Genomic DNA, 27949 nt, shown 5'->3' with positions numbered 1-27949 from the left:
AGTAGCTCGTTGAATGTGCCCTGTGAGAGGTCGCTGATAAAAGGGAAAAGGTGTTAAAATCCCTCCCCGGGAAGGCTCGACCCCGCTCTGGGCTGGATGGTGGGCAGTCCCCAGCCCCTGCCTGCATTAAGGACGTTTTTCCCAAGAGGTGGATGTTGGGATTAATTCAGAAGCTTGTCCTGTGTTTCCCAGAGGAGCTGCAGGGGCTCTGGGGCATGTGGAGTGTTCCAGGACTGGGAACGATTCAAGGATTCATGATTCAAGCCCATGGCTTGTTCACCTCTTTCCATCCCTGTCCATCGGCACCTGTCCTGGCTGGTGGGCTCAGAGCAGCCGCCCTGCTCCCAAAAATCCTCCTTCAGGAAGCAAGCTGGGGAACTGGTACAGGAGCTGAGGTGCCTTCGAGGACCCAGACAGGGATCAGTCAGCCCAGAAGGCGCCGACATCTTCCAAGCTGGGGAGCCCCTGGCTGCTCCCTGCCCACGGGAGTGGGGCTGTGGCGCGTAGGAGGGTGTTCCCCGCGAGGGGAGGGTGCTGCCCTGCACAGGGGATTTGCTGAGCTGCCTCTGGTCGGGCTGAAGCTCCTGCTCCAGCCCCGGGGACGGGCTCCCCCGGCAGCCTGGCTGGCTCAGCAGGGCCGCCCAGGCTCCAGCTCCCAAAGCCCGGGGCGCACTCTGCTGCCAGCTCTGCCCTGGGGAGCGCAGGCAGGAGACGGGGGTGGCGCAGAGTCCTCTGAGCCCTGATGGTCCCGGCGTTCCCAGGAGTGAAGGATGGTGTAAATACCCAGTCGCATACCTGGTCTTCAGGGTTTTAGTGGGTGGCTGGAAAATGAGAAACCCTCGGGTGGGTTTGGCACCTGGGCAGCTCGGCATTCTGAGAGCATCAGGATGCTGCGAGACAGGAGGGGACAGACCTGCTCTGTGCTGGTTGGTTACTCAGCACAGTACTGGGACTGGGAACAGGGTCTGCTGCACTCTGAGCCCCGCCAGTGCTGGGTACCTCGTGCTCACATCATCAGACCCTGGGGTGCCCACCCTGGGGCTGGGGCTGGGGTCCCCATGCTGTGCTCTGAGCCCTGTCAGCACTGGGTATCCCGATGGATGGGCTCAGGAAGGAAGACAGTCTTCTCTCCATCGCCCTGCCTGGAGCCCAGCAGCCCTGGGCAGGTGCCAAAGCACCTCTGAAGTTCTGCGGGCCAGGCTGAAATCTCTGCTTTTCTGGCTGGTGGTGGCTGCGGAAGCAGCGCGGGGCTGTGGCCCGGGGCCACCATCCCTCCCCGGGCCCCGGCTGTCCCTGCGCACCTCGGGGACAGCTGTGCTTATTAGCCCCAATTTGTTAATTCCTGCCTTGGAGTTTACAAACATCTGGGAATCCAAGGAACACTCCCACCGTGTGGAAACAGCCCCACCATCAAGACGGGGAAGCCGGTGCCTGACCGGTTAAACAACTCGCTGCAGGAGGATTGCGAAGAAGTGAGGAGCTGCTGCGCCCCGGCCCCTGCTCCAGGCACTGCCAGGCTCCCGCCCAGCCCTGTGCCAGAAAAACAGAGCAACGCTCCTAAAATCAACCGACCGCCCCCGCCGCCAACGGGGACCGCGATTTCGACACCGACTCAGCCCGGCCTCGTCCTGCGCCTCTCGGGGCTGCGCTGCGGGACACGGGGGCAGCTCCTCGGGGTGGGCTCGGTGCCACAGGGGCTGCCGGTGACGGAGCCGTCACAGCGCAGTGACAGGGCAGTAACCCAGCACCGGTTTGGCGACTGTGCGGGGCGCTGGAGCGTGTCCTGCCGGCGCGGGGGAGCCGGGGCTGCGAGCTCAGCTAAGTCAGGCAGGGACTGCCCGGGAAACATCGACCTGCAGAGGGTCAGGGCCTAATGAGGAGCCATGGGAGTCTCGGTGGCTTCCTTAGCCTTGGGATGAGCCCTTCCCATGCTGGGAACATCTTGATGAGCAGCACTGGCAAGTCCAGGTCCCCGTGAGTCTGTGCAGCCCACATTGCAATCTCTCTGTGAACAACACACTTTGTCCCCCTGGATGTGACAGCCACCCTGCCCCAACCCCAAACTGGCCCTCAGCCTCCCATCCAGCAGGACCTGGGTCCAAGTCTCTCCTTAGGATATCTGCTGCAGCTCTGGCCTGGGTGTGTGGTCTCCAGACTCAGTCAGTGGCCGTCCCCATCCAACCCTGGGCACCTCAGTGGGTGTGTGAGCATCTCCCTGCCTTGGCTGGGGAACCCCAATGACGGTGACACTTCTGGGTGTCTTTATGGTCTTCTGGGTGTCTTTATGGTCTTCTTGCTCCCCCCATCCCAGTATCATAAGGCCCTGGGGATGCAGTGGGGACTGGCCATGACCACTGCATTGTTGCACAGATGTGTGTCCCTGGAAGGGAAGGCAGAGGCCTTGGATAGGGATGTGGTGTGGGGGAAATTCATCAGCCTCTTTCCACATTATCTCCCCCAAACTCTTGCCATGCTTAGGAAACACGGACATTGGCTTCTCTCTTGGAAAGGCCAGGCTTGGGAGGGAGAAAACAGTGAGGGTGGGCAGGCCGTGGCACAGGTTGCCCAGAGAAGCTGTGGCTGCCCCAGCCCTGGAAGTGTCCAAGGCCAGGCTGGACGGGGCTTGGAGCAACCTGGGCTGGTGGAAGGTGTCCCTGCCCATGGCAGGGGGGTGGGACGACATAATCTTTAAGGTCCCTTCCAATCCAAACTGTTCTGTGATCCTGGTGGAAGGGGTGAGCTCTGCCCCGCTCCCATATGGAAGAGAAAGAGTGTTTAAAGGTCCCTTCTAACTCAAACCATTTGATAATTTTATAATAAGAAACAGTTCAGCCTTCAGAGCTGGTGCTGAAACTCTCCCTCCTGCAGCAGGAAAGATGTTTACCCTTGGGGTCCCCTGGTGAAAGCATCCACCCAGGAGGGCTCCCAGCCCTGGAGACCCTTACCAGTGCGAGGAGACTCACTCCCCATCTAAGAGGGGGTGCTGGCAGCTGGGACAGCTCTGCCTGCAGGGCTGGCACCCATTTCCAGAGGCTGTTTGGAAGGGCTGGAGTGAGCACAGAGCCCAGACAGCAGGTGAGTCAGGAGCTGCTCTGTACTTAGGGCAGAGTGAGCCCTGCCATCGCCCGCCCTACTCCTGCTCTCATTTCCATGCCCATTACAATAAAATATCACCATTCCTGCGAGGGAAGATAAATGTGATTGAAGCAAGCTGGGCTAAGCACAGCAGCCCTGCTGTCCAGCTACGCCCTGCCGTGGGCAGCCTGACAGCACACACTGCTCCCGAGTTTTCAGCCAGATCTTAATCTCTCCCAAACCTGAACTGCCATAGCCAGAGCCCAGCCCTCGTGTCCTCTGCTCTGCCACAGTTTCACTTCCCAGCACAAGGGAATTCCATGCACTGGGAGCTTTAAGGACATTTCCAGCTCTGTGCTGTGGCCTTCTGGAGTTTTAGTCCTTCCTAAAGTCTGGCCTCCAGCAGCGGTGCTGATGTGGGGGTGTTTTTTTAATGAAGTCTGGATAAAAGGACATTAAAGGGGGGATGGAACTGACAGAGCAGCAGTGGGTGGTCACTGCCTGATGCACCAACTCTCCACCCCAGTGGTGGGATGCAGGAAACAGGAGCAGGATCCGTGTTCAGACCCCAACCTCAACCTGTCCCTGGCTGAGCTGCCCCTCGAAGCTTCTGTTGTGGGAAGAGCAGGGGCATGATCAGCATCACTGAGCAGGACAGAGCCCTTCCCATGAACCATCTCAGATTCATAGGGCAATGCTCCCAGCAGGAGCATTCCCAGCTGGAGTGGTCAAAACTCCAGGAGTATCTATTTGAACGTCCTGCCTTGATGAGGATTAGGGAAATAACCTCCTTGTTTGGAAAAAATGGAAACTGAGTAATCAAAGGGGTTTTCTACCACCTGCCAGCGAGCACAAAACCTTTGGACACCCTGGAGATACTGATATTAGGGAGGTTTGCTCCAAAAAGTGCTCTTGTCAGTGAGGGTGCAACCTAGTGAGAAAGAAAAAAACCCCAGGAATAGAGGAAAGAAAAAAAACACCCAGGAATAGAGGAAAGAAAGAAATCCCAGGAATAGATTTTGGCAGCAAAGTTTCCATATCACAATAATAATCATCATATTTGTCTGTTGAGAAATTCTCTTAATCAAAAACAAACCCAACAAATCACAGCTAAAACACTAAGAAAAACACCAAAAAAATAAGAAAACCCAAGAAAAAAAAAAAAAAGCACTTAACTCTAAGAAAACCCCCTAAACCCTCAGAAATACCCAAACCTCTCTAAAATGGAGCATCACCTGAGGTCAGAACTGTGGTACATGGATGGAATGGTGTCTATCATGCAGCAGCTGCCTCTTCCCGCCCCCCCAGCTGGGAGAAATCCAAAAAACCCCTCCCATTCCTCACAGGAATGACCTGGGATCCTTCACCCCAGTCAGGCAATGCACCAGTTGCTCAAGGCAGCATTGACAAGAAACTCTTCTGCCGAGCCCAGCTTTCCATGAGAGAGATCATTTTTTCCCTTTAAAGTTTTCCAGAAATGGCAAAGCCAGTTTTTCCAGGCCTTTTTTTTTTTTTTCTTTCACTGTTTTCATCTCTCAAACAAAGCCTTATCTATTTCAGCAGAGCAGCTTTGCATTTCCCTTCCCTCTGCTTCAGCCTCGCAGGGGCCATGCCCTGGGCACCTTTGATCCTGGCTCTGCTCAGTCCCCCTTGCGCTGCCCTTCCCAGCTGGGCTGGGGCCAAATCCTGCCCTTTTCCCTCCCCAGCTCTGCTCCATGCTCTGACCAGCCCCTCCTGCCTGTTTTTTGGCTTCCCTTTGCCTTAACCTTGCCAGCAGCTCTGCTCCAAAGCCTGGATGCATCCCCTGCTCTTCCCAGCGGCTTCCCAAAAGGGCCATGTCCTGCAAATCCCATCTACCCACCTGTCCCAGGATGGCTGAGGCTTCCTGACTGATTTGCCCATCACCTTGTGCTTCTCCTGCATGGAATTCTGGAATGGTTTGGTTTGGAAGGGACCTTAAAGATCATCTCATTCCACCCCCTTTCCACTAGCCTAGTTTGCTCCAAGCCCCATCCAACCTTGAGCACTCCCAGGGATGGGGCAGCCACAGCTTCTCTGGACAACCTGTGCCAGGGGCTCACCACCCTCACAGCCAAAAATTCCTTCCCAGTATCCCATCTAACCCTCTGGCACTGGGAAGCCATTCCCCCTCGTCCTGGCACTCCAGCATCTTCCCCCCTCACAGCAGAGGAAGGGCACAGGCAAGGCAACCCCTTCCTTCCCCTGGCATGGAGATTTCAGCCAGGCTTCATCTTTCCCTGCTTGGCATCCAGATGGATGCAGGGACCACACTCACCCTTGTGATTTGTCACCACAGACCCAGCTGTGGAGGGGACAGGCAGGTTACTAACAGGGCTGATGTTCTCACATCAGCAATGTCTAAGCTGGGTGATGAAGTGGCACAGAAGTGAAAAACGTGGAGAAATAAATACAGAAATAAGAGAGATTTTACAAGAGAGGTTCCCATTCTCTCCTATTTCTGTATTTGTTCCTGCACTCTTGTTGTTCCTGCATTTCCAGCAGCAGTGGGATGAGTGGGAGCTCACACCGACCTCCCTGCTCAGGGCTCAGCACAGGCTGGGGGCAGAGGAGCAGCTCCCCAGTGCTGCAGTTTGAGATCCAGCTCCCAGGGGAGGTTTCATGAGAGTTCCCTGTCCCACAAGCTCAGCTGGTGACTCTCACATAAAGCTCAGGTGGAGGGAGCAAACAGCTCCTCTGTTGTGCGTCAGGAGGGCCGAGCCCACATCCCGGCATGTCCTTGCTTGCTCCAAGCGAGCTCTGCCTTCTCTTCTCCCCGGTCACCTGGGTACTGCCCAGGAGAGCAGCAGTTTCTGGGTTACCAGGCACACCATCCCCCCCATCACAGCAAATGCCACCCTCTGCCCTCTCTGTTCCCCCAGCCCAACACCAGCTCCCACTCCCTGTGGTGATGGAGAAGGGATGTCACCCTGTCACCCACCCCGGGGCCACGGGGCTGGAGCGTGGCTCTGCCCTGGCACGGGGAGGGTGGCAGGGCTGGCAGGGCACAGGCAGCCCCAGGGCTGAGTAACAGGGGTGAGGAGAGCTCATGGCTCAGACCCAGGGAAAGAGCAGGGACAAGGGGATGGGATGGGGGGACATCCCTGCCTGGACACATCATCCCCACCCCAGACCGGCCTGGCAAAGCCAGACCTGAGGGAGAGGATTGGGGTCTGGGTGCTGCACTTGCTGGTTCCTGGCACCTGAGATCAGTTTTGCTGATGGAAAGCAAGCACAAAGGCCAGGCCAAGGCTCCAGGCTCAGCTCTGCCAGACCAGATCAGCAGCAGCAGCTTGGGAAGCTGGGGCTGAACCACAGCATTGCCACGGATCCTGAAAAGTCCCTGGCTTAGTGTTATTTCCTCCCTACAATTTAGAAGCTTCAGTCAAAGCCAGAACTAGAAAAGCCCCAGCCCTCTTCTGATTTTTGGGATGGTTTTTCCATCCATACTGTAGATAAACTGATAGATCCATCCTTGAGCTTGCCAGAAACAAGGAGACCAAGGTAGGGAATGTGGAGAGGAGCTGGCAGGTGCTTCCAGCTCTTCCCCAGCCCCACTCAGGGCTGGTCCAGCTCCCAGCAATCACAGCAAAGTATCCCAAGCTCCCACCTGGACAATGAGCCTCTCCCAGCGCCAGTCCAGCTCCTGGCTCTTGCAGTGAAGCATCCCAAGCTCCCACCTGGATAACAAACCTCTCCCACCCTCAAAGCTCAGGTGGCCTCCAGTTCATCAGTGGGAGATGAGGAAGGCTCCTTGGTGGCTTCAGGCTTCAAGCTCTCCTGGGATGCAGGAGGTGCCAGGTCTGAGCAACCATCACCTGGAGACACCCAAACACGTGCAGCACGTTTCAGTCACCCACTTCAAACCACTTTCTCTCCACTGATTTCATCTGACGTTTTCCCTGGTTTACGTGGGATGATGAGGGTTGGAAGAAACCCCAAAATGGGTTTTGAGGAGCTGTTTCTGCCACTGCAGCAGGATCCAGCTGCTCACATCCTGGTGCAGCCCCGCAACCCTCCAGCTGGGATTGCTGACCAGAGAATGAGAATCACCCCTTGGAATCGTTGCAACCACAACTTCCAACGACCCCTTCCTTGGCTCCTTTGCTCAGGAATGCCCACAGGATTCAGTGCTGATGCAAGGCACTCCCTGGGCTCCTCAGGAGGTGCCAGGCAGGCAGCAGCCACAGTGACAGGCACAAACCTCCGAGTACCATCCTGATGATGCAGCTTCTATAAAAAGAAAAAATCAGTGTAAACCCTGCCCATGCCAGAACTTCCCAGGGAAACGTGAACTTTCCTGGAGCTGTCAGATGCTACGAGGCTCCTGCAGCCTGGGCAGGGTTTGAGGTGGGGAGAAACAAGCCCAGAGCTGGGTTTTGGTTTGTTCTGCTGAACTGAAGCACCAGAACATGGGGCAGGTGGGAACGTGTCCTGGAGCTCGGCACCAGAGCCCCTTGGGAGGTGCATCTGCAATCCAGCACAGACACTGAGGGGCTGGAGCGTGTGCTGGGAAGGGAACGGAGCTGGGAAGGGGCTGGAGCAGCAGGAGCAGCTGAGGGAGCTGGGGGGGCTCAGCCTGGAGAAAAGGAGGCTCAGGGGGGACCTTCTGGCTCTGCAACTCCCTGACAGGAGCGGGGAGCTGGGGGGGTCGGGCTCTGCTCCCAGGGAACAGGGACAGAAGGAGAGGGAACGGCCTCAAGTTGTGCCAGGGGAGGTTTAGGTTGGATATTGGAGAAATTCCTTCATGGAAAGGGCTGTCCAGCCCCGACATAGCTGCCCAGGGCAGTGGTGGAGTCCCCATCCCTGGAGGGGCTCAAAAGCCACGTGGAAGTGGCACTTGGGGACATGGGTCAGTGGTGGCCTTGGCAGTGCTGGGGGGAATGGCTGGACTTGATAATTTTCTAGGGCAACCAAAGTGATTCCATGACTGTACCTGGGGATGCAGGAGCCTTCCCTGCCACCAGCCAGCTGTGCTGGGGTGCTGGTGCTCCATCAGCCAGCCCTGCTCTGCCCAGCCTGCCCCACTGCCCTCGGCTCCCATAACAGCAGTTAACACTTCCCAGCCCCGTATAAAATTAATTCTGCCACCACATAACGAGGTCATTAATGCTCATTATCTCCACTCTATAGGTGGTTGGGATTGGACTGAGCCAAGCCTTGGCTTGAGCCCACATGGCAAAGCAGCACAGCTGGGACACAGGTGCCAGCCTTGCCACCAGCCTCAGCTCTGTGCCCCCTCCAGCTGCAGGGATTTGGGGAGCACCCCCTGCTCTCTGCCTGGTCTGTGGGCAGTGCCTGGCACAGGGTCCCTGGAGCTGGCCCTGCTGTGCTGCAGCCTCTCCTTGCAGCCAAAGCAACAGCAAGGAGCTGAAATGTTTAAAATAACCCCAGCAATGCAAAAGCTGCGTCACGGGTTGTTCTGCCTCTGCTCCAGCTCAGCCCTCCCTGCTCTCAGAGGGGAATATTTGGGCTGGCCCTGCTCTCTGCCAGCCCGGCTGTGAACAGAGAGGCTCAGCCCAGGGTCACTCTGGGAGAAAAAACAGTGCCCAGCAAGGGAGAAAGCACTGAAAGAGGTGCAGGGTGTGGGATCCCTTCTCTTTATTTGGTTTGAATTGTGAGTAACTCCTTGCAGAGGAGGAAGCCTTGGCCATGGCAGGGAGTGGCACAGCAGGGCTATGGGCAGGGGTGCCCAGGGGACGGGCATCAGCCCCAAAAGAGCCACCTCACCTGTCTGCCTCCCTACTGCTCAGGCCCCATCATCTCCTTCTCACGTGGTGGGACTGTTGGGCTGTCCTGTGCAGGGCCAGGAGATGGGCTGGATGATCCCGTGGGTCCCTTCCAGCTGAGGATATTCCATGATTCTCTCCCTGACCCCTGCAAACAGCTCTTCTCTTTCTAGCCCCGAAGCCCAGGGAGGCTCAGGCTCACCTACAGCATCGCTCCCATTCCCACCTGTGGGAGTCACCACATCCCCCACCCGCCCCCCCCTCCCGGCACAGCAGCCGAGTATTTTGGGAAGTGCTGGAGAGGCAGCAGTGAGTCACTCACAGCTGCACGGCCTGGCTGGGCAGGCTGGGCTGGCCCCCGGCCACCCCTGGGGTCACAGCACCCTGCGGGCACCCCCGGGAGCAGCTCAGGGCTGGGGCCGGCTGTGTGGGGTGACAGAACCCCCTTTTTCTCCCCAGCATCTCCAGCAAAGAGCTGACCGAGCTCATAGAGCGCCTGCAGAAAAATGCTGACCAGGTGGAGAAAAACATCGTGGAGACCGACTCCCGAATGCAAAATGTGAGCCAGCCACGGTCCCGCACACGGGGCCTCCTCTGAGCAGCCCCCACTGCCCTCCCCCTCCTGCCCCAGCCCCTCCCATGTCCTGGGCTCTCATCTCCTCTCCCGTGGCACGTGTGGGTGGCTCCCCATCCCTGCCGCGGGTACCCGGGGTGTGATGCTCTGGAACCGAGGGGTGCGTGGGGCTCATGGAAGGAGAGTGGAAGGGTGTCACAGGCAACTGGGCCCCAAAATTCCCTCCTCCCTGGGGCTGGGTAGCACTGGGCAGAGTGGGGATGTGCAACCCTGGCTGTGCATGCCAGCAGGCAGGATGGAGGCGGAGGGGCCTGAACCATCCTCCTTTTCCCAAAGGTGTGATGCAGCCCCCAGCCCTTCCTCAGGAGCCCACGTTGGATGGGGCTTGGAGCAACCTGGTCTAGTGGGAGGTGTGCCTGTGGCAGGGAGTAGAACTGGATGGTCTTTAATGTCCCTTCCAAGCCAAACCGTTCCATGATGTCTGCGATAGATGAGGGGAAAGCAAAACACGTCACGGGAGGATGGGAGGCAGCAGAGGCCCTGCCCATCTCCACTGCCCAGGGACAGCAGGGTGGGATGACCTCTTGGATACCGCTTGTTTGCCCCTGGTGACCCTTCCTGTGCCCTCCCCAGGACCTGCACAAGATCAAGGCGGGGCAGCTGGCGCAGTACAAGGAGCTGACGGCGCAGAGGCTCTCCGAGTCCGACAAGCTGCTCTACGTGCTGGACGGGGACGCGGCCGTCGCCCGCCACATGAAACATCCCCAGGGGGACATGATCACTGAGGAGTGAGTACAGCAGGGACACCTGTGCCCAGAGCCCTTCAGGGGAGCACACACTTCTCCAGGGGCTCTGCTCTGCCCCTGCCAGCAGCGGTGGGGTCACTACGGGCTCCTCTGCATCCCAGTTCCCGCTGAAGTGCGTATCCCACAGCCATCCTTGGGCACGTGTAAAGTGAGGAGGCTGCCCCTGCTGATGGTGGGGTGATACCTGTGCACTGTGCCCCACACTGTCCCCCAGGCCCAGCCTGCCCTGAGCCCACACCATGTGAGGAGAGGATGGGAGCACAGGAATCTCTGCCCTCTCCTCCCCAGCCATTGCACAGCGTGGCTGCTGCCAGCCAGCCTGGGCTCTCTGGGGTTCCCTAAGGAGAGCCTCCCCTCCACGGAGGCCTGGGAGAGGATACACCAACACTAATAGCAGCCCATGCCCACATCCTGCATCCCACCCTCATCTTTCCCTTCCCACAGCATCCGGCAGCTGAAGGAACGAGTGGTAAACCTGCGTGTGAAACATGACCAAATCTACAACTTCCCCCTGCAGCACATTGAGCCCCAGGTCAACTGGTCAACAGTGATCGAGGAGAAACAGGTACCAGAGGGACCACCAGTGCCACTGCATGGCCAGTGGCACCAGCTGGGCAGGACCTGGCACAGCTCCCCATGGAGAAATGGGCTCTTGGAAAACTTCTGGGCAGCTTTTATACTGGGAGCAGCAAACAGCATGGGAAGGAAGCAGGGGAGGGGCAGAGGTGATGGGACAAGGCCAGGTGCTGTGGCACCAGGAATCAGTGCTCGAGGTGGCCTTGCCTCAGTGTCCCCAGTCACCACCTGCTTTGGGCTCTACCCCTCAGCCCTTATTTTTCATTTTATCCCACTCCCCACATTCTTGCAGCCAGAACAGGGTTAAACTCCCAGACTGGCTTTGCCATGGCTGCTCTCCAGCACAGCTGATTTCACCCCTGTGCTCCTGGGCACCCACCCTGGAGCCCATCCAAGCCCAGCTCCATGGCCACCTCCAAGAGGAGTTTCCAGGCCTTGGCCCCCTCACCCCATCCCCGTGGCTGACCCCAACTCCTCTGTGCCACAGGTCCTGTTAAGCAGCAAAGGCTTTGGGACCGACCTGCCGCTGGTCAACAGCCAAGTCGAGGAGCACAACATCTTCCACAATGAGGTCATGGCCATCGGGCCACACATGGCCAAGGACGGCAGCAAGGTCAGCTCTCCTGCCCCTCTCCCTGCTCCCCCACGGGGCCGTCCCTTTCCTGAGCCGTGGATGAAGGGGGTGCATCCCACCATCTGAGCAGGTCCAGATCCAACCTCCCAGCCCAGCATCAGACACTGGCTCGAGCTTTACAGTGGGACAAACCCCATAAACTCATGTCCTGCTCCATCACAAAGCCACATTCCCCTCCACCCTCGAGCCCCTGCCAGACCACCTCTCTCCAGAGACTGCTCCTAACCCCTTGCCTAACTCCTAAACCTTGCCTTGCTTCTCCTCTGTTACCAGGAATACATGAATGATTTCCAAGCCAAATACCAGAAGTTGCTGGTAAGAGACTCTGAGGTCCTGGGGGCAGATCCCATCTTGCAGGGGTCCCTTGCTGGGGGTGTCCAGGCAGCCCTGGGGGACCCTCGGAGAGGAGCTTTGTGCTGAGCTCTCCCCTCTGCCCTGTCCCAGGCTGGCTCCCAGCAGCGGCAGCAGGATCTGACCTCGCTGCAGGATTACATGCAGCGCTGCACCAACAAGCTCTACTGGCTGGATCAGCAGGCCAAGGACAGGACCCACTACGACTGGAGTGACCACAACCTGGACTATCCCAGCCGGCGCCGCCAGTACGAGGTCCGTGAGCTCTCTGGCTGCACGGGGACCGGCTGGGGGCTGTGAGCAAGGGAAGAGGGCACGGTGCCAGGGGACAGGGCAGGCTTGGATGGGGGCAGGAATTGTCCCTTCCCCCCGCCTCGGTTTCCCCCAGTGCATTGTGAAGCGCTTTGAGGTGTCCAGCTGATAGTATGTGGATGGTAAGGTTAATCCTCACCTCTGCCAAAGATAGCATGATGAGGAAGCACAGCAGCTTCCTCATCCTCCTCTGCCTTATCTCAGCTCTGGCTTGGCAACAGTCACATCTTTAGCAACATCTGCAAGGCAGGGAAAAGCGAAAGCTGCAGTGGGGGAACATCACACTTTGCTTTGTGGAGCTGCCTGAGCCCTTTCAGAGTCACAGCCACGGTCCCCTCTTTGCATCTTTGGGGATCAATATTTCACTTCTCCCCACCCAGAACTTCATCCACCGGAAGCTGGAGGAGAAGGAGGAGGCCATCAACAAGCTGCACGCGGATGGAGATCAGCTGCTCGCCCAGAATCACCCCGGCAAGAATGCCATCGAGGTGAGCACCAGGAGGGGGCCCAGCTCCCACCCAGCCAGACTCACCCAGCCCTTCTCCAGAGAGGGACTTGCTGCCAACGCCACTCGTGACTTTAGTTCCTGAGATGCCAAGTGGGAAAAAGCCTCCTTCACCTGCAAGTGTGTCAACAGCACTGGAGGAGCAAAGATAAAGCTAAGGAGCTCTTCCCATCTTCCTCATTCCCGTGGCAATTACCCTGTGCCCACCCACAAAAGATAAATTATTCTTTACTTGATGGGAAGATGGACACAAGGATTTGCCTCCTTCCCCCTGCTCCACATTCCCATTGGAGCATCCCAGCTTTGACCTGAGAGCATCTGAGTGGCTCCAGAGGCAGCCAAGGGGTTGTTCACTCAGGATAGCAACTGGTACTTTCAGGTGGGCAGCTGAGGCTCTCCCCTGCCACGGGGGTCCCCTGACATCCCCTCCCACCCTGTGTTGCAGGCTCACATCGAGGCCGTGCACGCCGACTGGAAGGAGTACCTCAACCTGCTGATCTGCGAGGAGAGCCACCTGAAGTTCATGGAGGACTTCCACAAGGTACCAGCTGCTGGGAGGGGGGCACAGCGAGTTGTTGGAGCCTGGAGAGCAAGTGCTGGGTTGCAGGAGATCACAGGAAACAAAAACTCCTGCTGTTCTGGAAACACGGTAGAAGAGCCAGAGTCCTCCACAAACAGGGCTTTTAAGGACAGGAGAGCACCTTGAGCTGATAGAACACAAGTCATAATCGCTCAGGCACCACAGGTCAGTGATTTCTCAGCCAAGAAAGTTTCCACTCCAACACTGAGGTTCACCAGCCACAGTCTGGTGTTGGCATCTGTCTCTGCAGCACAGCTGAGGTACCTCACCCCCAAAACTAGGCAAGGGGAGACCTTGCGTGCTCCACTCGGAAGCAGAACAGGCCCATGAGAGGAAATGACACCTGCCAGAGGCAGAGCTGCCCCCGGCGAGCCCGGCACAAGGGCTGAGCGCCCCGGCTGAGCTGGGCAGACAGATGTCTGCTGGATAAATGGCATCTGACAGCCAGGGAGGCTCGGCAGGGGAGCAGGTCGGGCTGGATTCCTCTCCCACAGCCTGGGCGTGTTCACGACGTGAGGAGTCTCTTGCCAAAGCTGAACCCTGGTGCCCAGCCCAGGCAGCGCCTTTTGTGGGTATCTGCCAGGATAACTGCCCCAGGGGGTGGTTTGTGTGTGGAAGGGCTTGGCTCTGCCTTCTCCTGCGCTGGCAGTGGAGACACCGCACACCGTTGTGATGCTGTCCCAGTGAGACAAACTGAGGCCAGGGAAAGGTGGGACTTCACAGCTCTGCCGGAGAGGACCCTGGAATAAAATGCTCCTTGTTGTCTTTTCCCTCACTCTGATGCCCTGAGCACGGGAAATAGTGATTCCTTGCCTTTCTGGAGGTATTCTGGGTGTCCAGATGCCCAGCAGAGCTCCTGGTGGCTGTGTGAGGACCGTGGTGCTGGGGTGGGTCTGCTCCACCTTCCAGCAGGACCCTCCCTCACAAGACACTTTCCCTTTGTGCAGTTTCATAAGGACAGTAAGGATGCCCAGGAGCTCTTGAAGAAGGTGGACACAGACTTGGACCAAAAATTCAGCCCGGAGTTCAAGGACAGATACCAGCTGGAGTCCCTCCTCCGGGAGCTGGATGTGAGTGTTGGTGCAGGCAGGACTGCAGGGGAGGCAGGAGCAGGAGCCAGTGTCCCCATGGCACCGGGGGAGGGACATCCCTGCCCGTGTGGGCACCTGGCCCAGCTTTCTCCATGGACCTGCTGCTGCTCCCTCTTCCCGGCCTTCCCCCGGCTCTTCCTTCCCCTCTGGCTAGAGATTGCCTCTCCCCTGGCAACGTAATTGCTCACTGGGCTGGTTTTTATTTGTTCTTTCATGGAGTTACTGCTCGTTAAGGGCAGGAGCATAATTAGACCTGCTGCCAGAGGAGGTTGTGGAACTTGCTGTGCTGCCGGGAGCCGGGCTGGAGATCCACCCACTTGGGAAGGGCTGTGCAGAGCCCAAGCCTAAGCATGCTGCAGCAGGCCCAGCTGATGCACGTGTCCTGGCACAGCTGATAGCTCTTCCCTGAGAGCTGTCCCTCTCCTCCTGCGTGCTCCATCCCACTCAACATTTTGGGATACATCCACAGCTAGGAATAGAGCAAGCGCTGGAGAGCCTTGACCCAGGGCTGTGATCAGGGCTAGGAATGGGGCTATCCACCAGCATGGGCCATGCACCAGGGAACCCTGACACTGCCTGCTGGGTAGTGCCCAGGCGTGGCAACTCATGGGCACAAGTCCCAATGCTCAGCCTGGCTGCAGGAGAGTGCAGGAGCACTCGGGGCAGCACCTGAAGCTGCCGTCTCTGTCCTGAGTGGATTGGTCAGAGCTCCTCCCTGGCTGGGAGAGCCCAGGCGTTCATTCCCATGTTTCCTTACTGGTTTTGGTCGTTGCCCTGTGCCAGGACCAGGAGAAGGCCCTGGAGAAGTACGAGGCCGTGGTGCAGTCCCTGCAGGAGCGCAGCCAGCAGGTCCTGCCCCTGCGGTACCGCCGTGAGGCGCCGCTCCAGCCCGTCCCGGTGGAGGCTCTGTGCGAGTACGAGGGCGAGCAGGTAACTCCACCCTCACCCTCCCGGCTGCTGGGGACCCCCGGGGGCACTGGGGATGGAAGAGGCACCGGGAAGGAAGCAGGGATGTCTCCCACAGTGGGAGCAAAGGCAAGGGTCGTGCTCACCCCGGTGGGAGAGCAGGTTTCGCAGCTGAGGAGCAGGGGTCGGGAGGAAACGAAACCGCTGTGCCTATCGCACACCCCGAGGAGGTTGCAACAGCCCAGCTCTGTCACATTCCCACGCTCCCCGTGCCGGGGCAGTGCAGATGTCCTGGCCTGTTTCTGATCAAAGAAACACCCACCACCGGCAGCCATTCCCAGTCCACATCCCCCCAACCCACCATCACGGAGTAGCTGGCCAAAGGGATGGGACAGTGGAGCCAGCAGACACCACGGGAGTGGCAGGGGCTGGGACAGGAGCCAGCAGCTCCAGCTGACTCAGCTCCCGGCCTCGCGGAAAGGGAAAGCCGGAGCGCTGCCTTGGAAACGCCTCCTCATCTCTGCCCGAGTGGGAATTTGCTCGCCGTGGCTGTTGCAAGAGCCGTGGCCTCGTGCCTGGAGGCTCCGGGGAGGGAGGAGAAGGCACATGAGCTTCTGGCAAGCGGCAGACTCTGGGAGAAGCCGGGAGAAGGGCCTGGGGTTTGCGGCGGTCCTGCCCCCCGGCAGCGCTGCCGGCGCGGGGCAGAGCGGGGCTGGCACTTCCCGCTGTGACCGGTTCGTGTCCCCCAGGGCCAGATCAGCCGAGGAGCCCAGTACACCCTGCACAGCAACAGCGGAGACGTTTGGGAGGTGGCCGACAGCGCGGGAGACAGGATCAGCGCCCCGGGGGTCTGCTTCATGATCCCCCCGCCCGACCCCGAGGCCATAGCACTGGCAGACCAGTACGTGCCCCCCGGCCTGTGTGCTGGACCCCCCAGCCTTTGCCCTTGCCTTCACCGGCCCCAGGCCATGCCACGAGTGCTGCACCCCCCGTCTGGCACCCCCAGGGGCTCTGCCCCAATTCCCACAGCGAGGCTGTGCCGTCTCAAAGCCTCGGGCTTCTTCCAGGAGGGATTCCTGCCCCTTCCTGCTTGTTCACAAGATCCCACCTAGCAAAGCAGGATCAGCTCAAAGCCACCCAGGTCCCCCTGCCCTGGGGGGCCATTATGGCAGGGAGAGCTGCCCACCCCTCCCTCAGCAGGCAGGTACCTGCCTTTGCTGCCTCTCCCCTGCTCTGATGAAGACACCACTCTACACTTTCCCAGCATGGGGTGAAGGTGCCCCTTCTGCACTTGCTCCTTCCTGGAGCAGCACTGGGATGGGTGGTGGGTGATGAAGGGGCTGAGGACCTGTCTGACCTCCCCCTGCCATGTTTTGCAGAATTGCCAAGCACTACGTGGCCGTGAAGGAGAAGACAAACAACTGCAAGAACATCCTCCAGCAGCGCTACGAGGGGCTGAAGGCCGACAGCATCGGAGGTGTGGATCAGGGGGCAGCTTGGGGCTTGTTCCTTCTGGGCACAGGAAGGCTGGTGGAACATCTTAGGTCCATGTTCCCATCTCCTTACTGTCCTTGGGAACAAGAGTGCTGGGATGGGTGCAGGGACAGGGTGGGAGGTTGTGGGCACAGCAGCCCTGGCTCAGGGAGTGCAGTCAGACGTGGGTTTGGCACTCACCGGTGGGACTGAGCCCAGAAGCAGCTTCCAGCCAGCTCTAACCTGGTCTCCCCTCGTGATCCAGATGCTGCTTCGGTTCGGGGCCGCCAGCTCCTGGCAGGGCTGGAGAAAGTCAACAGTGACCTGGACAAGCAGGAGAAAGCGATAACAGCAAACCTCCGCCCGCCGCTGGAGCAGAGCCGGGCGGTGCAGGACAGCACCGAGCGCTCCAAGGACCTGAAGGTACGGGATGAGGAGGCAGAGGGATGGTGCCATAGAGGGACTGTGCTCCAAAGGGTCTCCAGAGTAGGGATGGAGTGATGCTCACAGCTGGCTGCTTCCTCCAGTGGAGATGGGGAGCAGCCCTTTGAGGAGCCTCAGAAGCCAAAAATCTCGGCCCTGCTCCTGGTCCAGCTCAGTTGAATGGGACAAAGGTGATGGCTGTGAGGAAGAAGGGAGCCCTCAGGCTTTGCCACCACCACCACCAGCTCAGAGAGGAGCTGGAAAACACCTCTGGTCCAGGGCACTGTTTCTCCTTGTGGACCTGCTCCTCTAGGCTCTGGTGCCATAGCATCCAGCCTCTTTCCTCTCCTCCAGACCCCTAATTAAGCCAGGCTCTGTGCCACAAACCTCCCTTGGTTTAGGAGGAAGTTCAGGTGCTGGTTACATCACCTGCCAAGGGCTGTGGCAAAATCCAAGTGCCACCGCAAGTGAAAGCAAATTGCTCCAACTGCCTGCAGCACTTCACTGTCCAGGCAAGGATTCATCCATCAGAGACCTGCAGTCCAGGTGGATCCAGCTCATCTCTGGCAGAGCTGGAGCTGTTGGGAACCACTCCCCCAGCCAGGAGTTACCTTGCTAAGGCAGTTTCCTTGCCCCAGGAGAAACAAGTCACCAGAAAGTCAACAAAAAAATATCCTTCTGTGCCTTGCAGGGCTGGAAAGGCACCTTCCATCTAACACAAGCCCTCAGCCCTGACCTTCCTCTTCACCCTGGACAGCCAAGGGCCAGCTCCTTTGTAGCCATCAGGTCCTAGTTCAGCTGCTCTAAAGGCTTTGTTCCTCCTGCAGAACATCACCAATGAGGTCCGGCGCATTGAACCCGAGAAAACCAGGAAGATCCAGGAGTGTGAGGCCTTCATCGAGTCCGTGCCCAACACTGGCAGCGCTACCCTGGTCAGGAACAAGGTGGAGAACACCAACAAGAAGTACGACCGCGTGGTGCAGCTGCTCAGCGCTGCCCAGGAGAAGTGAGTCGTGGCTTAAATCATGGCTTGAGCCAGGGGTAATGTAGGATCCTGCAGGAGACCTCACTGGGATCTTCAGCATCCTCATGAGGGGAAGCAGAGGGGCAGCTCTGAGCTCTTCACTCTTGGGACCCAAGTGACAGCCCCCAGGGAACGGCTGGAGCTGTGTCAGGGCAGGGTCAGGTTGTTCAGATCTCAGGAAAGGTTCTTCCCCCAGAGGGTGGTTGGCACTGAACAGGCTCCCCAGGGCAGGGGCACAGCCCCAAGGCTGCCAGAGCTCCAGGAGGGTTTGGACAACGCTCTGAGGGACAGGGTGGGATTGTTGGGGTGTCTGTGCAGGGCCAGGAGTTGGACTGGATGGTCCTTGTCAGTCCCTTCCAGCTCAGGACATTCCATGATTCTATGAGACAGGTGCAGATGTGCTAAAACACCTTCCTCTCATGTCTGCACAGAGTTGAGGTGGCCACAAACCTCGAGAGGAGCCTCCAGCAAGGCCGAGACCTGCTGTCCACCTACGAGAACAAACTGGTCACGGACGACACGGTCCCGGAGGACCTGCGGGTGGTGGACCGGAAGAAAGAGGAGCTGCTGGTGAGTGTTCTGCTCTGTGGACACGCTCCACATACAGAACCAATTCCCAAAATCTGGGGAAATTGCTGCTCAGATTGCATGCTTGAATCAGTTGGTAAAAGTGTGGCCTCCCCCAGTGCTCACCTTGACTCCAGGGGTCCCAACTGCTTCAAATGCAAACCCTTCCCATCCCCAAATCAAATCAAATGCCAGTTGAATTCTTGTGACTTGACAAAAGGACTAATGGAGAGTCTCTCTCTACTCTGCCCTCATGAGAGCCCACCCACAGTGCTGTGTCCAGCTCTGGGGTCCTCAGCAAAGAAAGGCTGGGATTTGTTTGAGCTGGTCCAGAGGAGCCCATGGAGATGCTCCAAGGCCTGGAGCCCCTCTGCTCTGGAGCCAGGCTGGGAGAGCTGGGAATGTTCAGCCTGGACAAGAGATGGCTCCAGGGAGACCTGAGAGCCCCTTCCAGTGCCTAAAGGTGGAATTTAAAAAGAGAGACTTTTTACACAGGCAGACAGCGATAGGACAACAGGTAATGGTTTTAAATTAAGGAAGGAGAGATTTAGATAAGATATTGGGAAGACATTCTTGGCTGTGAGGGTGGGGAGGCCCTGGCACAGGTTGCCCAGAGAAGCTGTGGCTGCCCCAGATCCCTGGAAGAGTCCAAGGCCAGGTTGGACGGGGCTTGGAGCAACCTGGGCTGGTGGAAGGTGTCCCTGCCTATGGCAGGGGGTGGAATGAGATGGGCTTTAAGGTCCCTTCCAACCTAAAACCTTCTGTGATTCTTTGAGAAGTGAAGGATAAAATGGTCTGGGAAAAGCAATGCAGTGGCTGGAAAGAGATGGACGTGGCAAGGCTTTGAGAACACTTATTGCTAGGAAAAGCTACCAACCCAAACTGGAATTTACTTCTGCTATAGAAAGGCCAAGAATTGGCTAGACCAGAATTTTCTCTGCTCCTGCAGCTTTTCTGTGAATTCTGTGACATCAGACTAGTGTGCTAAAGCTGCCAGAGCTCCTGCTGGAGTTGCTGCACTGGCAGGAGCAGTGTTTAGTCCTTGCTTGAGGAGCAGCAGGTATTTTGCACATAGTATGGCTGATTTTGAAGGTTAGCAGGCAGAGAAGAGAGCAGGAGGCAGCCTCTCCCCTCAGGTTTACAAGATAATTCTGGTTACCATGCAAGCCTTCAGCTTGCTTTTCTCCACACCTGGGAGCAGCACCACAGCTCAGTCATTCCTCATCCTCTGCAGAGGACATTCCAGTGGAGGTGGAACAGTGACAAAAGCCTGGCATTTGTGCAACCCAAGAGAATCCCCCTCTCCTGCTTTTTCCACAGGCCATGGGCACCGAGCTCCAGTCCAAAAAGTTCCTGCTCAACGAAGCCGAGCAGAACCTGCAGAGGACCAAGACGTGCTCCAACACCCTGGCCAGCAAGTTCCAGGAGCACTGCCCGGACATCGAGCGGCAGGAGGCCGAGCTCTACAAACTCAACCAGCGCTTCAACAACCTCAGCAAGCAGATCGACCACAGGTGAGATCCAGGGCCGGCCTGGAGAGCCGGGATAGCGTGCTGGAACCACACTGAACCTGGGAGAGCCACCACAGCATCCTGGGAAGGAGGAGTTGCAGAAGGGCTTCCAGGGAGGTCTGAGGAGGGAGTGGTTGCACCCGTGCACTGGCTGGGTGGCTCTGGGAAAGCTCTAGGATTAAGTGCTCTTGCAGCAGAGATGGGGGCTTTGCCAAGAGAATAACTGGCTCAAATCCACGTCTCGAGGGAGCAGGGGAAGCGGGGATGGGTTAGGAGGTGTTGGCAGAAGGCACAGGAGTTGTGGCGGGACCGAAGCTGGGCTGTTCTCCCCCCACAGAACACAGACCCTGCAGAAAGCAAAGAGTGCCTATTCCAACTACCGCACCAACTACGACAAGGTGAACCAGTTCCTGTCCAGCATCCCCAACTACGAGCCCCAGGAGACAGACAACATCCAGCAAGTGGAGATGAAGCTGAAGAACCAAGCGGTAATGCCGAGAGCACCCTGGGCTCCACGGGGAGAGGAGAGGGAGCAATGTTAAAGCAACAGAGCTTAGATAACTCCTGAACATAGAATAGGGAAATATAAATATTAGCTTTATTTTTATAATGATTTGTATATTTTTATAAAGCTCTAAGCTCCCACTGTCCTCCTGTGCCTTGTTTAACACAGAGCAGAGTAGCTTGAGGAGGTTGTGATTCTCAGTGTTGTGATTTGAGTGACAACCCTCAAAAAGGCTGAACGATGCATTTGTGTCCACTTTGTGTGTCCCTGTTCCTGCCAGGCTCTCCTCAGTGACATTGCCAGCAAGGAACAGGAGGTGCAGAAGGTCTCTGCCACAGCTCAGCAGTACCAGCAGGCAGTGAAGGTAAGGACTGCAGTTCTGCCCGTGGGAGAACATAGAAACAGAGCAGTTTGGGTTAGAAGGGACCTTGTAGACCACCTCATTCCACCCTCCTGCCACGGGCAGGGACCCCTTCCACTAGCCCAGGTTGCTCCAAGCCCCATCCAACCTGGCCTTGGACACTTCCAGGGATCCAGGGGCAGCCACAGCTTCTCTGGGCAACCTGTGCCAGGGCCTGCCCATCCTCACAGACGAATTCCTTCCCAATATCCCATCTATCCCTGCCCTCTGGCAGTGGGAAGCCAGTCCCCTTGTCCTGTCCCTCCATGCCTTGTCCCCAGTCCCTCTCCAGCTCTCCTGGAGCCCCTTTAGGCCCTGGCAGGGGCTCTCAGGTCTCCCTGGAGCCTTCTCTTCTCCAGGTGAACCCCCCCAGCTCTCCCAGCCTGGCTCCAGAGCAGAGGTTGGGGTTTTGTGGCCCCCTCTGGACCAGCTCTAACAGGTCCCAGTCTTTCTTGTGCTGAGGACCCCAGAGCTGGATGCAATACCCCAGCTGGGCTCTCACCAGAATGTCACAGAGGGGCAGAACCAACTCCATCCTACAAGGAGCCACCTAAAGAAAGCCAGTGCCCTTTGCTCAATCAGCTGATGAGCTTAAACCATGTTGTATCTACCCCAACATTGACATCACGTGGCCATGAGCCTGGCAACTGGCTTTTACTGCCTGTGAGAGGAGAGTTTGCACCCCAAACCCAGCAGGACAGGTCAGGACACACCTGCAGCTGGGCTGTTGCAGTGACCCAGCTCAGAACCTGCCAACCGCTCTGGGTCCCACCGACCTCAGCAGCTCCCCAAAAAATGGGTCAAGGGAAGAAGCTGTTAAAGCCAGGGGTTAGGAGGAGCCTGTGCATGAAGGGGACCCAGTAATCTCACACTCTTCCCGGGAATGTCTTCCCACAGGACTATGAGCTGGAAGCTGAGAAGCTGCGGTCCATCCTGGACCTGGAGAACAACCGGAACGGGTACACGAGCAAGAAACCCAGGCTGCAGAGTCCAGCTGCCAAAGTGAAAGAGGAGGTAAGGGGCAGCCAACAGAGGGCTAGAGCAGCTCATGGGACCTGGGGGGGGTTGCAAATACTTATATTGACTGTCAGGGGGACCTTTGGTCCCAGAGAGGGACTGCAAGGAAGGGCAGGGAATCAGGAGGAAGGGATTCTTCCTTGTTCTTAGCCCATCAAATTTTGGGGCTGGTCTGGCCAGAATTAGAGAGGTGAAATGCTGGATTTAACACTTCTTGAAAGGGGGGAAGGGAGAAAGGGGGAGAAAAGCCAAAAACCTGAAAGTTTTTCCCCCTCTCCAGACTTTCAAACAGAAAGTGAGATTTCACCACCAGCAATAGAAATACTTGGAGTGAGATCAGGCCCCAAGCTAATTATTTATGCAGGATAGGTTTGCTACCTGCCTGAAACTCCTCCTGCCTGTGGAGGCAGCCAGAAGGGACCACCTGATTCTTCCTCAGCTGCACCTCTTTTTGCTTATCTTGGCTGAGAAACTCACAGTCCGACCATGACCGTGCAGGAGAATCGCTCTATCTGCCCCCAGGCTTGGCAGCTTCACCACTGGTTTTTAGAGGAGCACCCAGGTCACCTCTTTAGGGCCTGTTATTTCTATTGTGTTCATCCTCTTCCCAACGTGTTTTTGTTCCGTAGGAAGCTGTTCTGGCAGCCAAATACACCGAAGTAAGCGCTGTGAACAAGCAGAGGCTGCAGAACCTGGAGTTTGCTCAGAGCCTCCTGCGCCAGGTAAGGGCTCAGCTGGAGCAGCGGGACATGAAGGGCAGTGCTGGGAGTAACACACACAGGGGGCTCTGCTGTCACAGGCTGAGCTGGGAGCAAGCCTAGCTGCTGTTTTGTCATTAATCAGCAGACACATCAGACAGACCATCCCTCTGTGTCCCCCAATCCCATTTCCCACTCACCCTCAGAAGCTCCACATCATTTTTAACACTTTTTGCCGTTCCATGCCAGAATTAGTGTCCCTTGTGGGCAAAAGCTTTGTTCTGACAGCAGCAGGTGTTGCAGAAAGCATTTCTCAGGTTGAGAACCTGCAGAGAAGTCTGTTTGCAAATACTCCCTGCTGAGAGTTTGCCATAGCTCAACACCCTCCTGGTGCTATGTCACAGGAGGCACCGATATCTGTGGCAGCAGGACCAGGGCAGTGATTGTCCCCTGTGCTGGCACTGCTGGGGCACCTCAGGTGCTGTGTCCAGCTCTGGGCCCCTCAGACGAGAGACACTGAGGGGCTGGAGCATGTGCAGAGAAGGGAATGGAGCTGGGAAGGGGCTGGAGCAGCAGGAGCAGCTGAGGGAGCTGGGGGGGCTCAGCCTGGAGAAAAGGAGGCTCAGGGGGGACCTTCTGGCTCTGCAATCCCTGACAGGAGGGGGGAGCCGGGGAGGGGTCGGGCTCTGCTCCCAGGGAACAGGGACAGGAGGAGAGGAAACAGTCTCAAGCTGTGCCAGGAAAGGTTTAGATGGATATTGGGAAAATTTCTTCACTGAAGGGGTGGTCAGACATGGGAAGGGGCTGCCCAGGAAGGTGGTGGAGTCCCCATCCCTGGAGGTTTCCAAGGAATGACTGGACGTGGCACTCAGTGCTCTGGGCTGGGTGACAAGGTGGGGGTCGGGGCACAGGTTGGACTTGGCATTCTTGGAGGACTTTTCCAACCTAAATGGTTCTGTGATTGTATGGGAAGCACCAAAAGTATGATTGATTGGGGGGTTTTAACTACACATTCTTTTTCCACCAACAGCAACCAGAGGTTCAGGCGACACAAGACTTTGCCCAGACCAAATCATCCGTGAGGCCCGTGGAAGAAGTCTGGAAGTTGAAGAAAGAGCTCGAGGACGAGACCCAGCGTCGGCAACAGCTCGAAGCAGAGATCCAAGCCATTCAGAACAACATCGTCCACCTGCAGAACCAGAAGCCTCAAGAAACTGTGGTTAAGAAAGAGCTGGTGAAGAAGGTGCCCGACCCTCAGCTGGAGGAGAGCTTCCACAGGCTGCAGCAAAACCTGGCAGAGGAGCAGCGCAAGAACCAGGTGCTTCAGGACGAGCTGGAGGCTCTTAAAATCCGGCTGCGTGTTCTGGAGCACGAGAAGAGGGAGGGAGGGCAGGAGTACATAGTGAAAGAGGTGCTGAGGATTGAACAAGATAAGGCTCAAGCTGATGAAATACTGAAGCTCAAAGAAGAGTTGGAAGAGCTCAGGAGGCAGGAAGGGACGAGGGAGAACGAAGTCATCCTCTTACGCCAACAAATTGCTGTGCTGTCCAGCGAGAAGAGCAAACAGCAGGAGAAGGTGACGGAGAAGGAGGTGCTGAAGCTGCAGAACGACCCCCAGCTGGAGATGGAATTCCGGATGTTGCAAGAGAACAAGGAGAGGGAGAGTGCCCTTCGGCAGAAGCACGAGGAAGAGCTCAGCTTCCTGCAGGACAAGCTCAAGCGCCTTGAGAAGGAACGGGCCATCGCCGAGGGCAAAATCACCGTCAAGGAGGTGCTGAAGGTAGAGAAGGACTTGGTCATTGAGAGGGAGGTGAACGAGCTCCGGCGCCAGTACGAGGATGAGAAGTCCAAGGGCCGTTCCAACGAGCGGGAAAAGGCTGAGCTGCTCAGGAAGATCCAGCTGCTGGAGGAAGAGAACTCCAAGGTGGTTGTTCAGGAGAAAGTGCGTGAGATTGTGCGCCCAGATCCCAAGGCTGAAAATGAAGTTGCCAACCTTCGCTTGGAGCTGGTGGAGCAGGAGAGGAGATACCGCGGTGGCGACGAACAGCTGAAGACCTGCCAGAATGAGCTGGCTGCTCTGAAGAACAGAGGGCCACTGGTGGAAGTCAAAGAAGTCATTAAGGAGGTCATTAAGTACAAAAATGATCCAGAAACCGAAAAGGAGCTCCAGCGGCTCCGTGAGGAAATCATAGAGAGAACCGGAGCTATCGAAAGAGCTGACCTGGAGATCTACCAGCTGAAACAAGAGATACAAGCTTTGAAAGATACCAAACCTCAAGTGCAAATGAAGGAAGTTGTTCAAGAAATTCTGCAGTTTCGAGAAGACCCCAAGACCAGGGAGGAGGTCGAGTCGCTGAGAGCGCAACTGGCAGATGAACAGATGAAACATATCGACCTGGAGAGGGAGCGGCTTCTCCAAGAAGAAAAAGTGAGACAGAAAGAGGAAGAACTTTCCCAGGTGAAGGAGAAAGTGGTCCAGCAGGAAGTCGTGAAGTACGAGCAAGATCCCGCCTTGAAAGCCGAAGTCAACTCGTTCTCCCAGAGCATCGAGAGCGAGCTGAAGCAGATCGACGGCCTGCGCGAGGAGCTGCGCAAGCTGCAGAGGAGACGCTCCGAGCTGGAGCGGCAGCTCGAGGAGCTGGAGAAGGAGAGACAGGCCCGCAGGGAGGCCGAGCTGGAGGTGCAGAGGCTGAGGATCCGCTTGAACGAGCTGGAGGAACAGGAGAGGGAGACAACGGAACGAGTGACGGTGAAACAGAAGGTGATCCTTCAGCAAGATCCCCAGCAGGAGAAGGAGCACTCCCTCCTCAAGCTGGAGTTAGAAGAAGAGAAGCACCGCAGACAAGTCTTGCAAACAGAGCTAGAAGCCCTGCGAAAGAAGCTCCTTTCTTTGGAAAAGATGGAGGTCAAAGAGAAAGTGGTCTTTTCAGAGAGTGTCCAAGTGGACAAAGGAGACACGGAGTACGAGATTCAAAAGCTGAAGAACAATCTGGAGGAAGAAAGTAGGCGCAAGAGGGAGCTGGATGCAGATATCAACCGCCTGGAAACCAGGCTGTCCGAGGTAGAATTCAACAACTCCAAGTCATCAAAGGAACTAGACTTATTAAGGGAGGAAAACCACAGATTACACCTCGAGAAGCAGAACCTGCTGATGGAAACAAGGAGACTGCAGTCAGAGATTGAACTCACAGCTACAGAAGCTCAGGATTTAAGAAACATGACCCACGTGGACAGTGGGATAAACCTGGACTCCAGGTTCCAGGCTTTGGAAAGAGAGTTAGAGGATCTGAAACAGCTGTCCAGAGAAAAAGATGCAGAGATCGAGCAACTCCAGAATCGCCTCAAGACGGTGGCTATCAAGAGGGAGCAAAGGGAGAACCACCTGAGGCGTTCCATCGTGGTCATCGACCCTGACACGGGCAAAGAGATGTCTCCAGAGGAAGCCCACGTGTTCGGCCTCATTGAATGGAGCCTGTTTGTCAAACTGAAGAGTCAGGAATGTGACTGGGAGGAGATCTCAATAAAGGGTCCCAACGGGGAATCCTCCGTGATCCTGGACAGGAAGTCTGGGAGGGAGTTCTCAATTGAGGACGCCCTGAAGAGCGGGAGGCTCACCATGGCCCAGTACGACAGTTACCTCAACAAGGAGATGTCCATCCAGGAGCTGGCAGTCCTGGTGTCCGGAAGTAACTACACAGCGCTCCCTCCACTTTAGAAACTTTACTTAAGAGCAGCCAAGTCAGAGCTGCAGCAACTTGTTAGACAACCAGATCACTGCAAATCCTCGCCCTCCTTCGCCTCTTCCAAAATGCTTCCAAAACGCCTCTGCCCCAGCCATGCTGCGAAGCCACACTGCTTGCTGTCAAACACCGCAGAAAAGCACCACCGGTAGTGGAAAACACACCTGTCGGGACTACAGCAAAACCTTCTCCCCCTCTTCAGCCCTGCCCAACAGAAAACAAGACAGAAAGCCTTAGGACAGTGAAGCGCCTGAAGTCCAGAACTCAGTAGAACCTGCAGTTTCCTCAACATATCCTCACGTAGTCGCGCCTGAAACTGCGTCCGGCTGTCAGGAGAGAGACTGAAGGTCCAGGCGACTCCAAGGTGACCAGCAGGAGCTGGTTACATCAGCTGCATGTTGATAAGCCAGACAGTTCCACCGTGGACAACTGATCAATGATGGGCTCGTCCTCTGAGAAAACCAGCTCGGTAAAAAGCAAGGTGTGCTGCACATCTCAGTCCAGAATCACCACGTGGATGCCCTGCACCATCCCTTGCTCACCTGCATGCTTGTGCTGCTGGAGAAGAGTGAAGATGTGCTTGGATGGCTCCAGCCATCGATCCAGGAGGACCATTCACGTATCAGAGGTCAAGGAAAGGATGTGAAGAGACGGCAGAGTGAGCCAACACAAAGGGCAGTGCTCAGCATGCAATGGAACCCACCACAGAGTGCCTTCCACACACAGCTCCCCTACCTCGTGGGTACAAGCTGTTTGGGCTGGTGTTTTCCTGGATGGAGTTACATGCAGCTACATGTTTTATTTACCTGTGTAAGGGAATGGGAAATAGAGGGGAATTCTATTTATAGTACAAAATAAAAACGCAGTGGTTCCAATCAGAGGGTGGTTGGTCTTTATTAATTCCGGCAGCCTCTTGATCTTTGGCTTTACAAGAAGTTGCCATTTGAGAGTCAGAATTAAAACACTGAGATTATTAAATTTAGCTGTTGACTCTTTTCCAAGGTGGAAATTGCTGGAGCAGCATTAAAGCCGGGACTAATTAGCAGCATTAGATGGGAGTGAAGTGCACTAATGAATGGCTCTGCAGCTGCAGGAAAACACCAGACTACCCTGGGATGGGATCAGGGCCTTCCACATTTAGAGCACATTCGCTTCCTTCTTCCCAAATTTCAGCTAATACCCCAACCCCAGTAAACTCTGATGTCAATATTGTAACCATTCACTCCTGGCTGTGGACACCACAATTTTACCTTTGTGAATGAAAGGATCAGGCAGGATCACATCACTGCTCCAGGGTCTGACCTCCACACGTCCTTTCCAGCAGACATCCACTTCAGGCACCAACAGGAGCACATGGAATCAGATGCATTTCCACGCCCACGACAGCTACTCCAGAGCTGCAACTCACTCACCACACAGGAGAGCTTAGTTCAA

At 56.7% G+C, this 27949-nt stretch overlaps 1 protein-coding gene across 1 annotated transcript in view; it reads left to right on the top strand.

Annotated features, from left to right (window-relative positions):
- The window catches only part of PPL (periplakin), a 28210-nt gene extending 825 nt beyond the window's left edge, over positions 1-27385 (top strand). Inside the window, exons 2-22 of the mRNA XM_050317602.1 lie at positions 9282-9381; positions 10030-10184; positions 10647-10767; positions 11266-11391; positions 11686-11727; positions 11857-12018; positions 12456-12563; positions 13026-13121; positions 14108-14230; positions 15035-15181; positions 15907-16058; positions 16537-16634; positions 16896-17053; positions 17881-18059; positions 18509-18647; positions 19965-20158; positions 20493-20643; positions 20941-21024; positions 21958-22074; positions 22707-22799; positions 23806-27385. Of these exons, the coding sequence (XP_050173559.1) occupies positions 9282-9381; positions 10030-10184; positions 10647-10767; positions 11266-11391; positions 11686-11727; positions 11857-12018; positions 12456-12563; positions 13026-13121; positions 14108-14230; positions 15035-15181; positions 15907-16058; positions 16537-16634; positions 16896-17053; positions 17881-18059; positions 18509-18647; positions 19965-20158; positions 20493-20643; positions 20941-21024; positions 21958-22074; positions 22707-22799; positions 23806-26490 (5230 nt within the window). The 3' untranslated portion in view covers positions 26491-27385. The remainder of the gene's footprint in view (positions 1-9281; positions 9382-10029; positions 10185-10646; positions 10768-11265; positions 11392-11685; positions 11728-11856; positions 12019-12455; positions 12564-13025; positions 13122-14107; positions 14231-15034; positions 15182-15906; positions 16059-16536; positions 16635-16895; positions 17054-17880; positions 18060-18508; positions 18648-19964; positions 20159-20492; positions 20644-20940; positions 21025-21957; positions 22075-22706; positions 22800-23805) is intronic.
- Positions 27386-27949: the final 564 nt, after the last annotated feature.

The sequence above is a fragment of the Myiozetetes cayanensis genome, unplaced genomic scaffold, assembly GCF_022539395.1.
Source record: "Myiozetetes cayanensis isolate MyiCay16 unplaced genomic scaffold, myiCay2020 scf20-37, whole genome shotgun sequence".
In the NCBI taxonomy this organism is placed as follows: domain Eukaryota; kingdom Metazoa; phylum Chordata; class Aves; order Passeriformes; family Tyrannidae; genus Myiozetetes; species Myiozetetes cayanensis.
This window is presented reverse-complemented; position numbering and strand designations above follow the sequence as displayed.